Here is a 15,364-nt window from a genome sequence, read left to right on the forward strand (position 1 = left end):
TCCATTTATCCATCAGAATACATGTGCTTTCACTGTGGAGACTCATTAAAGTTAGAGTTAGGGTCTGCAGATATCAGGGTGCCTTCCTGGGGCCTGCAGCTTATGCATGTATTTGCAAATGTGTGCAACTAAACCCCTGTTTTTAACGCATACTGTTAGGCAGGTTAATTTGGTTGGTCGCAGGCTGGTTGGTAAGTTGTGACTGGAAACTCCTTGGCTTTTTTAACAGGAGGGGAGGCTGCCCTGGGCGCACTGGTTTATTGCAGGGATGGGGGTGCCCTGACCCTAACCTAGGGGAAGCGAGGGGCCCAGTTAGGCATCTTTGCCCTTGGCGCCGGATGACCTTGGCGCACTGACTGTGGGAGACCAGATATAGCGAATGCAGGGTCCTGGGTTCAGTAACACTTTATGTATGACAGTGAGAGCAACCCCCCTCCCTGGCAAAAAGTTGCAAACGAAAAAATTTAAAGGGACTTTGTCATGAGATGTTGGGGAGGGGGGCTGCCATTTGTGGCCTTTGTATGACACTCATTGTTAGCATGTATTTTTCAGGTCGATATCTCAAAAGATTGAAGCACCTGGCATTCAGGAGAAGGTTAGCAATGGCAGCCCCTATACTTCTCTCATCATGGAATTACTTTAAGGCCAAGTAATGTCCTTGTAACACCATAGAAGCAGTGCCAGACCAAAAACAGCTACACAATTTACAACTGATCTCAGCAATATATGTTGTAATAAGTTGTTCATTGATGATAAAACCTTTCTTTTATAAATAAACACACAGTAGTATGTGGTTCTACATGGAAATACATATGGCACGTGTGACCATGGTTTAGGCATTAAGGCCAAAGAGGAACCACAGAGAGTATGATTCACGGGACATTTTGTTCTTCTTCTGCAGCAGAATTACAGTTTTACTGAATCACTGAATGTTGTGTAACATTTTTGAATCTTTTTAGATGCATAAAAAAGTCATGGAAAAGCAAATGTTATTTCAAAATGTATTGATTTTTAATACTGCCATACCCCTAAGGTCCCCTGTACAGAGGCTTTTGTTTGCTTCTGAGCTGCTTTTCTTCCCCATACAAATAAATGTGAATGCAAAAACAGCTTGCAGTAGCTTTAAACCTTTCAAATCAACTCTTTGAGCAGCTAAGGCAAATCAAAGTAACTCAAAACTAAGTCAAAATAACGTAAGGAGCATAATGCTATGAACACAGACCCCTCTTTACACTAGCAATTGCTGGATTCTGGCCATTTGCTTTTACTCAGATAGAGTGACCTTCATTACTGTTAATTGAATTATACGTTTGGAAACTATATAGATGACTCCTTCACTGCCGCTGGCCCCCCTCTGGACCCTATTTCACGGCTGTCTTTCCTTTCTCTATCATGGCATGTGGTGAGTGACTGGGCCCTTAGGCCAAGATGATTCTTCATAATTATGATGACACATGTATATGTATACCCTTTCTTCTTCAGATCAATTTTGATACAATACTAGACTAGCAGCTCCTGAAGAAGTGGAGTATTCCATGAAACCCGTCAGCCACAAAAGACCAGCATATATGTATATCACTTTTACAAAATGTTTTGGTGAAACCGGTAAATAAGACTGTATCTTGTATCCATTTTATGTAATATTCTATAGTATATTAGTATGTTTTTATACTCAATTTAACAAAAAAAGTATGTTTTTGAATAGTTGTGCCTCAAAAATCCAATCTTTCACAATGCATTACTGAAAATGACTGAGGAGCAAATTACAGCCACTCAAATCACCTGAAAGCATAGTGCATTTTATTTGCATCTGCGTTTGAAGCCTGTGTACATGAACCTTAGGAAAGCTGGTACTGTTAGCAAATATGTACTTTACATCAATACAGAACTAAAGCAGTTATTTCTATTTAAACTGACAACAAGCATTCTCATAAATGAGGACTAATCACCACCAAGCAGAATCACTTACCTCATCCACCTCCTCTTTGGGTTCTTGCATGGCCACAATGGCTTCGGACCTCACCCTTAATTGTAAAGCAAGTATTAGTTTTGAAGTTCAATTAAAGCAGAATAATGAAAGCAAAATGAAAGAAAATAGGAATCTTCTCCTCAACTTTTCTTGTGTCAGGTACAATAAAGCCAATTCCAGACATTTATTTCCATTCAATTCATGGCACAACTATCAGTCCATCCTTAAATGCCAGGGTGCTAGGGGAAACCCTGGACTCTAAACTGTCCTTTTGGGCCCACATCCAATCCCTGTCCAAATCATGCCGCCTCAACCCCCGCAACATCTCCAGAATACACCCCTTTTTAACCATTGACCACTGACCCCTAAGCTTCTAATTCACATCTGGTTATCTCTCCCCTTGACTACTGCAACTCCCTCCTCAATGGATTATCTTTACAAAGGCTATCCCCCTTTCAGCCCATCATGAATGCAGCTGCAAGAATCATCCACCTTACCAACTGTTCAGTGTCTGCTACCCCTCTCTGACAATCCCTTGACTGGCTTCCGCTCACCCAACTAATAAAATTCAAAGTACTAACAACAAGTTACAAAGCCATCCACAACTCTGCCCCTAGCTACATCACTAGCCTTGACTCAAAATTTTAACCAAGCTGCTCTCTCCAGCTCTTCCAAGACCTCCTGCTCTCTAGCTCCCTTGTCACCTCCTCCCATGCTTGACTCCAGGGTTTCTCTCAAGCTTCTCCCATCCTTTGAAACTCCCTACCCAATCTGTCCGACTGTCTCCTAATCTATCTATCTTTAGATGATCCCTGAAAACCCTTCTCACTAACCCAATACCATGCCATTTATTCTCTTTATGGGACAGGCTTTACAACGCTTTACGGTCTACAACCTAATCATAATTCTATGCTTTATTTCCTTCTAAATCCAATGTTTTACCCGGCATGGACATCTTCCTCCTCCTTTTCCGCATGGTTCTCTGCTGGTTTGATCCATGCTCATCATTTTTTCTTTACTTGAGGCCTATAATATACCCTCTTCGGAACTCTTTCAGTATATCTAAATTAAGCACTTTCTTACCCCCTAACTCCCCTTGACTCCTTTGCCTCATACCTATCCCTATTCGAGCCTCATCTCTGACTTATATAGACAATTATTAAAGCCCGCAAACTCTGGCACTCCCTCTTATGTTGCTAAATGGGAGAGAGATCTTGTTCTCACTCTAGACCCCGCCTGGTCCCATATATGGGAAGTCACCAAGTCAGCTTCACAAAACATTGTGGCCTTAGAGACCAACTAAAAAGTCCTCACAATATGGTATTTGGTCCCCACCAGGATCTCCAAATATTTGCCTCAATACCCATCTCTTTGCTTTCAAGGCTGCATCTCGATGGCAACTCACCTACACATATAGTGGGACTGCCAAGTGGCACAAGCCTTTTGGTCTGACATTTTCCACATTCTTTCAAAACTATCTGACATCCGTAATACACCAGATCCTATTGTGGTGTTTCCGACTTTGAAACCACTGGCCCTCACCCACCAACAATTCAAACTAGGCCTTCAGGTTACAACAGCAGCCAAACAAACAATAGCAAGGGTCTGAAAAACCTACTCTCTTAGTACACAGGTGGCCCAAAACTGGGTCACGCAAGCTATGATCTATGCTAAAAAAAAGCCATATTGCTAGACAATGTGCCTCAATATAAGAAGCTCTGGAGACTTTGGGTGGAGAACTACCTCTGGTATACCATGCCTATTCTTTCATAAGATTTCCATTTTCTATATTACCATAGGTCTTCCCAACTGTTTACCACCATATCCCCAGACTTCGGTATATTTTGACTCAATGTGTCAGGTTTTTGTTTTTGTTCATCTTTATCTTTACAATGTGCCTTTTTAACTCGAGCGCAACTGGTTTTCTGTGCCCAAATTACAATGTTTCTCTTACTATCATTTCAGCCCTTAGCATTTTTGTCTTGTTTGTACCCGTTCTTGAATCAATATCAATGTGTTGTACTCTCATGACACTCTGTTTGCAAGTGACATACCAATTGTTTACTGTACTTATTTTTCTTTCACCAATAAAACATTTGAATAAGAGAAAAAGCATCAACCCAAAGCTCTAACCCATCCCCACTCTATCCAAAAAGGAATAAAATATGTTGCCTGCATCCCTCCTATTCTGGCCCCTCTCTGCCAGCATCCCCCTCACTTCCAGAAGGCCCTCGCAATAGACAAGTCATTGAGGGTAGTGACCTTCTGGGTCACGTGCAGTTAGAAATGTCTTGAAACAGTATCGACTGAGTAGAGATTTGTTTCTTTCTCCGCTCTACATGTACGTTGATAGTCTTTCATGGTAGGACTGCATCAGGTCCGTGGAAGTGTTTTGAAGCTGTTTCCTAATGTTGTATGTAGGGTTGAAAAGTGGAATGCTCAGAATACTTCTTGTATTATGACTTTTACTGTTTTGGCATCCTCTATGTCAGTGTCTCCAAACTGTGGCCCGGGGCCGGATGCGGCCCTTTGCTTGCTTTTATCTGGCCCTTGGAGCACTATTTCATTCACTGACACCAACAATGGGGCATAATTCTCCCATTGACACCAATAAAGGGGTACAATTCCTCCCAATGACACCAATGATGGGGCACAATTCTTCCAAATGACACCAATGATGGGGCATAATTCCTCCCAACCTCCCAACAACACCAACAATGAGGCCCAATGACACCAATAATGGGGCACAATTCCTCTCACTAACACCAAAATGGGGCATTGTTTACTCCCATTGATGATGGGACATTTTCTACTCCCAATGGCCACAGTCCGGCCTCCTAAAGTCTGAAGGACAGTAAACTAGCCCTTTGTATAGAAAGTTTGGAGACCCCTGCTCTAAGGAATGTAACAAGTTCTGACTTGAATAAAGAATTATAAAAAAAAAAAAACATTTTAGCTGGTGTGTAAACCTGCAATAAAATGGGCAAGGTTTTATTGTCATTCATACCTCTTAAGTTCCTCCTCCAGCTCTTTAATGCGTGCCTCCATTTTAGCCTTGGCCTGTTTAGCAGCTTCCAGCTCCCCTTTAAGAGCCTCCTGTTCTCCTGATAGCTGATCCACCTTTGCGATCAAGTCATTTTTAACCACATTTAATGCGTTCCTAAAAAAAATAAATTTAAACATAAATGAAACATATGAACACAGTAGCTTAGAGATCATCATTTAAGTGACCTAAAAAATAAACGTGGAACTTCCAAATAAAAGGTTTATATAAGATAGTTCTTCTAATGCCTAAATGTCAGCAGCAACTCATACTTTTATAGAGTGAAATTTTGGACCAATATCAGTTCTTTCTAAAGCCACTGAAGTCCCATGGTGCAGGTTACTTGTGGACGTAGAAGACATGTTCTTGTTTTTGCACAGGGTGAAATATCCGATGCAAGGGGAAATATTTTGATGAGGTGTGCAATCTATCTTTCGTTCATATCTGTATAGATTAAAATCTGGCCAAGAAAGTTCCACCCCTCCCTATCAACAATACCCCTACCCCTTTTAGTTTTTTTTTTTTTTTTTTTAGCTATTGTGGCTTTGTTTGTTTTTTTAGTTAGTAACTGTATCAATTAAACCCTAATCTAAGTGCCTTAAATACTTGCCTGTATCTGTGGTCACGTGACACATCGGGTCTTAAGTCTTCTCCTCGCTGTAAAGTGGGAGAGTCCTTCTTTGGGTGTCTACATCACTGTCAGGTGACAGGACACTTTCTCATTAAATGTCCCTCGGGTTCAAACATACAATGGTGACACCAACAGCGGCGTGGTGATGTCAAGACGAGGGGCAGCAATAAGACCGGTGGTGGCCTTAGACATCTGCCTCTTGATCATTGTTCTCCATTAGTGGAATTGGTCCTGACAAGTGACATGTGGCCTTGGTTTCTTTTTATTTGGTAATTGGGTTGGAAGTGGGAAGGTGTGAAGGACATTAAACTGTTTGCAAACAAGCTAATCATTTTTAGGGTCATGATAAATGGGTAATTCCACCACTGGCAACACCTTACTAGCAGCAGAATTGTGGAGAAGAGTTGCCATACACTTGCCACATTGGACTGTGTCCCTTTTCTGGCCTATATTTTACCAAATCTAACTTGCTAGGGAGAATGTGACATCTGCTCCAGCTAGCAGGAGACTCCATAGCAAATGGTAAGTGGTGCGTTAGCAACTAGTTAATGACAAGTTGGTTTTTGTCATAAACATGATCCATCACATGACAAGTGACGGATCCTGGTCACCTAGGCAAATCCCAAATATGAGAAGACTGTCCAAGCAGCTAAAACGTTATTAGGGGCTCAGAGGAAGAGGGCATCACACCTCAAAACGCATCAGACACTTGGACAGTCTTCTCATGTTTGGGACTTACCTAGGTGACCAGGCTGCTTCAAGTATATTGTGGACTTTGATGTGCCTTATTGCTGAAGTTGTTTATGAGCACGCATCTGTCTTTTATACACAATAAAGTTAGCACAAACGTAATGCCCCAGGTTGGTGCACCCTCTGTTTCTTTTTTTTTTTTTGCAGTATTTCCTTTGGACTTCCCCGGGCCTGCAGGGGGGCAGCAAAACCGGGGCACAACTTGGATCTGCTGAAGAGTATGGATTGTCTTTGGCCAGTGCACCCCTCTGGAGCGCAGTAAATTTGTCTTGTTGTGTTTACATGTTAATTTATGGCAGTCCCACCAACAAACGTGAGATCAAACCAAAAATTGTGATTGGTTGCTAATCTGTGTTATTGTCAAATAATAGGTTGGTAATAGGTTGGTGAAAATGCATAAGGTTGCCCAGAAATGTGCACTGGCTGGGACAAACTGGAGTTGATCATTGTCTAGAGTCTGATTAGGAACCAGTCACATGTCTACAGTTATACCGCAACAGAAATCACCTGACTGACCAACTCTGGATTAAATAAACATCCAAAATGGATTTTCCCAGACCTCTACTTTTGTTTCTTCAAGATCATTCAAAGACATAGAAGAGGCATTGTATGACAAAATTATATTGTGTGTTTAGGATATTATAATTCTACAGAACACTCTAATTTCTATGGCTAACCTAAGTGCCTAAACCTAGAAACATACATTTCAAATATGTTCCCTTTTGGTCTGTTGAAAATACAGTGAAAAGCATTTTGTCATGAAATTCTGTGCTCTTTGCCAGTGATGACTCTTATCAATTACTTTGTTCTGAGGGATCTCTGGGGACTACAGATCCATGCTCCTCTATGTTGTAAAGATTAGTAGAGGGATACGTTTCTATTTTTCTATTTTGTTTCTGTGTCCTGATAAAGTACATTGAATGAGTGTTGTTATCCTGGGGACAGAAGATGAGTTAAGCTGGCCATACAATGATCAGCAGGGACCGGTGAAATTTAGATCAGTGGGTGGCCATTTCAAATCGATAGAAATCGATTGTTGTTTAACTTCTGTCAATAGGATGAGACATAATAAGGAAAAGGATTGGTCAGCACTGCACACTTAGTCAGCACATAGACTAAGTTATGACTAAGGACTAACGTCCGAAACGCGTAGGATGTTTTTATAGCATTGTACATGTCTTTTCATTAAAGGAATACTATTTTTCGGATGTCATCCTGAGTGCCAACCATCCCTTTTCTTATTCTGCAGGTGTCTTCAGCTTCGAGGTCTGGGCACCAGGCAGAGATGTAATGTGGGAAGGTTGTCGCGCCTACAACACCTGTTTTTTGATTGGCAGCTGCAGCCAATGAACTGTAGCTGCTGATCAGTGTATTTTGGCAGCGGTGGGTGCCACTGTCAGGATCCAATATCTTGGCAGGGGAAAGACTGCCTGAGTAAAGAGAACCTAACTGTGTATGGACAGCTTTCCTGGCAGAATCAGAAGGTGAAAATAAGAGAAACATGCTGAAAAAAACTTTAAGCACCTCATCTAAGGACTGGTAAACTGGAATATATTACATTTCTGTTTTTAGATTTAGGAATGCTTTAAAACTCCCAATCTGTTTTGCGATATTTGTGTATAAATGGCATACTGCACCTATTAAACCCCATCCTAGGGAGGAATGACAGAGTCTGTAGCGTTGCTCAACAGAGTTGACTCCCAGCCTACTTGTTAGGAGCCTTGTAGGACCTATCAAATCTAGCGATAGCCCTAAATTGCACTTTACAATACAGAAAAAAAGATAATATCTTACTTGGTTTCAAGAAGCTGGGAGTTTTCTAGAAGTAAGTTGCCCACTTCTTTTCCCATCCCTGAAAAAGCAATGCACAGTTAATGCTCTGGATACTCAAGCAGTGATTATTAAATTTGCATTCTCATTATAAAATAATGTCTCATTCCTCCAGGCAAACCTTTTTATAATTTAGGTCAGAATGAGGAAGGCTAAGGAGCTCTGTCTGGTTTTTATTGCTGTTAAAGAGATTTCCCTTAACTACTATATTTTATATTTCCGTGTCCCTGTTAAAGTGTATCTAAAGCCAAAACCTTGTTCTATCTCCTAATGGAGCAGGGAAGTGTACAGCCCCTGTCTGGTTTAAGAGGAAAAACACAAAAGGAGTGCCAAACCGATCACTTTGATGATTCATAATATGATAATGTAGAACTGCAAACACATTTCAGGGACCAACCCACTCCCCCTTCATCAGGCTATAAAGTACAGTGCCTTGAAAAAGTATTCATACCCCTTGAAATTTTCCACATTTTGTCATGTTACAACCAAAAGCGTAAATGTATTTATTGGGATTTGATGTGCAAATTTTTATTTTTTTTACATTTTTTTATTATAAACAATTAAAAATAAACAATTTTTTATTTATTTTATTTTTTATTTATTTTTACAAATAAATATCTGAAAAGTGTAGAACCACCTTTCACTGCAATTTCAACTGCAAGTCTTTTAGGGTATGTCTCTACCAGCTTTGAACATCTAGAGAGGGACATTTTGCCCATTCTTCTTTGCAAAATAGCTCAAGCTCTGTCAGATTGGATGGAGAGCGTCTGTGAACAGCAATGTTTAAGTCTTGCCACAGATTCTCAATTGCATTTAGGTCTGGACTTTGACTGGGCCATTCTAATACATGAATATGCTTTGATCTAAACCATTCCATTGTAGCTCTGGATGTATGTTTAGGGTCGTTGTCCTGCTGGAAGTTGAACCTCCACCCCAGTCTCAATTCTTTTGCAGACTCTAACAAGTTTTCTTCTAAGATTGTCCTGTATTTGGCTCCATCCATCTTCCCATCAACTTTAACCAGCTTTCTTGTCCCCACTGAAGAAAAGCAACCCCGCAACACGATGCTGCCACCACCATGTTTCAAAGTGGTATGTTCAGGGTGATGTGCAGTGTTCATTTTCCTGCCACACATAGCGTTTTGTTTTTAGACCAAAACTTTAAATTTTAGTCTCTTCTGACCAGAGCACCTTCTTCCACATGTTTGCTGTGTACCCCACATGACTTTTTGCAAACTGCAAGTGGGACTTCTTATAGCTTTCTTTCAACAATAGCTTTTTTCTTGCCACTCTTACATAAAGGCCAGATTTGTGGAGTTCATGACTGATAGTTGTCCTGTGGACAGATTCTCCCACCTGAGCTGTGGATCTCTGCAGCTCCTCCAGAGGGACCATGGGCCTCTTTGCTGCTTCTCTGATTAATGCTCTCCTTGTCCGGCCTGTCACTTTAGGTGGACGGCCATGTCTTGGTAGGTTCGCATTTGTGCCATACTCTATTTTATTATGATGGATTGAACTGGAAATTTTTATATAACCAAACCCTGCTCTAAACTTCTCCACAACTTTATCCCTGACCTGTCTGATGTGTTCCTTAGCCTTCATGATGCTCACTATGGTATGTTCACTATGGTTCTCTAATGGTTCACTATGGTTCTCTAATAAACCTCTGAGGGCTTTACAGAACAGTTGTATTTATACTAAAATTAAATTACGCACAGGAAGACTCGATTTACTAATTAGGTGACTTCTGAAGGCAATTGGTTCCACTAGATTTTAGTTAAGGGTATCAGAGTAAAGGGGGATAAATAAAAATGCACTGCACACTTTTCAGATCTTTGTTTATAAAAATGTTGAAAACCATTGTATCAGTTGTGGATTTTTTAACTGATTCATGACATGTTCCCATACATGTGTAATAATCTCTCTCACCCACAGGTGGTAAAGTCTCTTTTAAAATGGCTGCTGCATACTCAATGAGCCATGTGGTTGTGCAGCCATGTGTTGACCTCACTCACAAAAATGAGTGAGGAGTGGTCAAGAGGAATGACCACATCCTGTGGGTGGTCTTTTGTATACAGGACTATAAAAAGGAGTACTTAGCATGAGAAAGGCCTCTCCTCTGTGAGTCTGAAACTGTAGGACAGCCAGGATGTAGCCAGGAGATCGTTTGGTGAAGGTTGGTTGTTTGGAGTTGGAGAAACATGCGGCCAAGACCTCTTTGTCTTGTTGTTGCAGAGATCCATTGGAAGCTGTTGAGTCCACCACCAGAGCTAAGTATTTATTCAATATTCTTGGGACAAGGGTTGTATGTTTAAGACGTGGTATTTTGTGTATTTGTTTATGGTAACTTTTATGTGTAAGGAAGATTTATGTATTATGATGTCCAGTAAAGTTTTGTTTTATGCTTTTTATCAAAACTGCTCTTGGTGTCTGCTTTCATTTTAAATATTCACAAGATATTTCAGTGGCTGTCCAGTATACCTACATTATAAATTTTGTTGTTTTCACCATTTGATACACCATTTACCATTTTCCTTCCACTTCACAATTATGTGCCCCTGTGTTAGTCTATCACATAAAATCCCAATAAAATAAATTTGTTTTTGGTTGTAACAAGTGTGGAAATTTCCAAGGGGTATGAATACTTTTTCAAGGCACTGTATATATATATATATAAAAAGGATGTGTGTATCCGCATACCTACACACATACATGAATATAAGGCCACCTGATATTAAAAAGTAAATAACTTAAAAAAAAAAACGTGATGATAGAAGTGTTTAGATACACAATCCTACTGTATAAAACCAGAAAAATGTGTTTTGAACTAAAATAAATTATCACATAAAATAACACACATAGGACCAATAAAATAACTACTGGCCTCTTTCACAATTTGGATTGGCGCTCCTTTTGAGTCTTTACATTTTAAATCACATTCTGGGAAGTAATCAGGAAAAGCCTTGCAGAGGGACCAAGAAAAAACCTGACAGGGATTCTAAACATTCCCTATTCAATTAAAACACAATTTGGCTTTAGATCCACTTTAACAAGAGTTTCCTTTCCTTATCCTTTTAACAGCATTGGAGTGTCACCAACAAAACAGTGAGGGGCAATCTCTAGAATAGGGATACAAACAGCAATACAATTCCAACAGAGGTAATAAAGTTCCCAAATACTGACCAACAATTAAAAAATGTTTTTGTTAAAAAACAAAAAAAACAAAAAACTAATGTAAAAAAAAACTAAATGTATCGCAGAGATTTCAAGGGCTACAGTAGAAGGGGAATTGCCTTATTATAACTATTTACACGGCCTCACTTCCTGCACAAAAGCCAAATGCAAGGAGCTCAGCCTTTGCTTAGGGGTAAGTGGGCAGAGTCATGCAAATTATTAATTTTTGCTCTTATTAGCCATCGGTACATTCAAAAGCATTGGTGTTTAGCACAGATATATAGCCATCATTTTACAAAGCCGCTTTTATACAGCTATTTCAAGTTTATTAGTCCTCATCATAGTCAGATGCAGCCCATTTCTTGTCTTTACCTTACCTGCAGGGCACCATTCCTTACACTGACACCAACGATCAGGCACAATTCCTTCCACTGAAACCAACAACGGGCGTAATTCCTACCGCTGACACCAACAATTGGGCAAAATTCTTCCCACTGACATCAACAATTGGGCACTATTTCTTCCACTACTACCAATGATGGGGTGACCTAATTCTCCTTCTACTGACCACAGGTACTATGTAAATTTTCTATTCCAATTGACCACCAAGCATGGGTAGGGCACTATTCCTGCCACTTATACCAAGTTATTAGGCACAATTCCTTCCACTGACACCAACAGTGGGGCATAAATCCTCCCATTGACACCAACGATGGGGCATATCCCCTCTCACTGACACCAACAGTTAGGCAAGCTTTCTTCCACTGACACCAACAATGGGGCAGTATTTCTCCATCTGATACCAACAATGAGGCACTATTCCTCCTACTAATACCAATGATGAGGCACTATTTCTCCTTCTACTGACCACAGGCACTATGTAGTTTTTTATTCCCACTGACCACCAAGCATGAGCAGGTAACTATTCCTCATGCACCAATGACACTAATGATGAGGTATAATTCCTCCCGCCAACACCAACAATCGGCCATAATTCCTCACATTGACACCAACAATTGAACAAAATTTTTCCCACTGACACCAACAATGGGGCTCTATTCCTCCCACTAATACGAGACCTTTTTCCTCATCCTACTGACCACAGGAGCTAAGTGATTCTTTTATTCCCACTGACCACCAAGCCTGAGGAATTGTTTATTTCCACTGAACCTGGGACATGTTCTACTCCTGCTGGCCACAGTCCGGCAACACTGAAGTCTAAAAGTCAGTGAACTGAACTTCTGTTTAAATAAATTGGAGATCCCTTGTGTAAGATATGGCAATTTTTACTTGCTGAAAAAATGTTTTAATGTACAGTATCTCACAAAAGTGAGAAGACCCGTCACATTTTTGTAAATATTGTATTATATCTTTTCATGTGACAACGCTGAAGAAATTACACTTTGCTACATTGTAAATTAGTGAGTGTACAGCTTGTATAACAGTGTAAATTTTCTGTCCCCTCAAAATAACTCAAAACACAGCCATTAATGTCTAATCCCCTAAGTGAAAATTTCCAAATTGGACCCAATTAGCCATTTTCCCTCCCCAGTGTCATGTGACTCGTTAGTTTTACAAGGTCTCAGGTGTGAATGGGGAGCAGGTGTGTTAAATTTGGTGTTATTGCTCTCACTCTCTCATACTGTTTACTGGAAGTTCAACATGGCACCTCATGGCAAAGATCTCTCTGAGGATCTGGAAAAAAGAATTGTTGCTCTACATAAAGATGGCCTTGCAAAGACCCTGAAACTGAGCTGCAGCATGGTGGCCAAGACCATACAGCAGTTTAACAGGACAGGTTCCACTCAGAACAGGCCTCGCCATGGTCGACCAAAGAAGTTGAGTGCAGGTGTTCAGCATAATATCCAGAGGTTGTCTTTGGGAAATAGATGTATGAGTGCTGCCAGCATTGCTGCAGAGGTTGAAGGGGTGGGGGGTCAGCCTGTCAGTGCTCAGACCATATGCCGCCCACTGCATCAAATTGGTCTGCATGGCTGTCGTCCCAGAAGGAAGCCTCTTCTAAAGATGATGCACAAGAAAGCCAAAGAGTTGGCTGAAGACAAGCAGACTAAGGACATGGATTACTGGAACCATGTCCTGTGGTCTGATGAGACCAAGATAAACTTATTTGGTTCAGATGATGTCAAGCGTGTGTGGCGGCAACCAGTTGAGGAGTACAAAGACAAGTGTGTCTTGCCTACAGTCAAGCATGGTGGTGGGAGTGTCATGGTCTGGGGCTGCATGAGTGCTGCCAGCACTGGGGAGCTACTGTTCATTGAGGGAACCATGAATGCCAACATGTACTGTGACATACTGAAGCAGAGCATAATCCCCTCCCTTTGGAGACTGAGCCGCAGGGCAGTATTCCAAAATGTTAAGAACCCCAAACACACCTCCAGGGTGACCACTGCCTTTCTATAGAAGCTGAGGGTAAAGATGATGGACTGGCCAAGCATGTCTCCAGACCTAATCCCTATTGAGCATCTGTGGGGCATCCTCAAACGGAAAGGTGGAGGAGCGCAAGGTCTCTAACATCCACCAGCTCAGTGATGCCATCATGGAGGAGTGGAAAAGGACTCCAGTGAAAACCTGTGAAGCTCTGGTGAACTCCATGCCCAAGAGGGTTAAGGCAGTGCTGGAAAATAATGGTGGCAACACAAAATATTGACACTTTGGGCCCAATTTGGACATTTTCACTTAGGGGTGTACGGCGCCCCTAAGGTGCCAGCGGTTTAGACATTATTGGCTGTGTGTGGAGTTATTTTGAGGGCACAGCAAATGTACACTGTTATACAAGCTGTACACTCACTACTTTACATTGTAGCAAAGCGTCATTTCTTCAGTGTTGTCACATGAAAAGGTATAATAAAATATTTACACAAATGTGAGGGGTGTACTCACTTTTGTGAGATACTGTATATATGAATATTTGCATGATAGTTGTCTTTGAAATGACTTTAGAAAGCATTCCTGAAATCCAAGTGATACATATTACAAAAAGTAAAACTATAATACCCTCCCCCCCACACACACACACACATACAGATACGCACACACATACAGATACACACACACATACACATACACACACACACGCACACAATCATAGAATGCCAACTTAGTAAATTTTATTCTTTGCACAATAAACAATTATAGAAGCTGCAAGAAAAGTACATGAGGCCTAGACTGGCAGGAACGTAGGCCTTAGCCTTACCAAAGAAATCATCCCTCACTAGGAGCGCAGCCACATGGGGAGAGAAAAGGGGGCAGCGGGAGGAAAGGTGGAAAAAAAAACAGCAGCAGTTAAGAAGTGATTGGAGATCAGCCAATATAGCAACCATTGCCATGCACTAAGACTCTTAAGTGACCTATGCCCTCTGGACCCCTAAGAAGAAAGTGTACACAGAGCCTATGGCACCTCCTCCAAGGGGGACATTAAAGTATATCCAAACCCAAGTATATAAATTATATATATTGCAGCTTACCCGTCTTACACGTGTTGGCTTTATCAGTTTTCTTTCTTTTTTTTTTTTCAGGCTAAGTACATTTGCTGCGAGTTCAGAAAAATGAAAATAATCCTGCCAGAAATCCAGTGTCCTTGTAACTTCCTGTCTACTTGACTGATTTAATAAACAATGTTGGTAGCTCTGCCAGCTATACTCTGAGAACTACAAAACACCTCCCCTCTATGTTCTGGAGATGAAAAGAGGGGAAGGTGTTTGCAGTCCAAATCAGGAGAGCAGTTTAGGGTGACAACACTGCTCCTTCAGAGACACAGTGCAGTGAGTGAGTGTTGTCACCCTAAGACAGGAAGCGTGTATTGGCAGGATCACCAGGTAAAAAGAAAAGGAAAAAAAGCCTGAAAAAAAAAAAAAGAATAGGAATGCAGTGACTACATCCAGGGACCGATAAGCTGCAATATAGTACATGTTTGATTTTGGGTTCAAATACCCCTTGGATATAACTGG

General features: G+C 41.0%; 1 protein-coding gene across 1 annotated transcript in view; it reads right to left on the minus strand.

Annotated features, from left to right (window-relative positions):
• MAPK8IP3 (mitogen-activated protein kinase 8 interacting protein 3) overlaps window positions 1–15,364 on the minus strand; it is a 165,154-nt gene that overhangs the window by 61,466 nt on the left and 88,324 nt on the right. Inside the window, 4 exon segments of the mRNA XM_082260365.1 lie at window positions 1,970–2,024; window positions 4,977–5,129; window positions 8,188–8,246; window positions 8,248–8,272. Of these exon segments, the coding sequence (XP_082116491.1) occupies window positions 1,970–2,024; window positions 4,977–5,129; window positions 8,188–8,246; window positions 8,248–8,272 (292 nt within the window).

Source organism: Pelophylax lessonae (genome assembly GCF_965119305.1).
Source record: "Pelophylax lessonae genome assembly, chromosome: 6".
NCBI classification, from domain to species: Eukaryota; Metazoa; Chordata; class Amphibia; order Anura; family Ranidae; genus Pelophylax; species Pelophylax lessonae.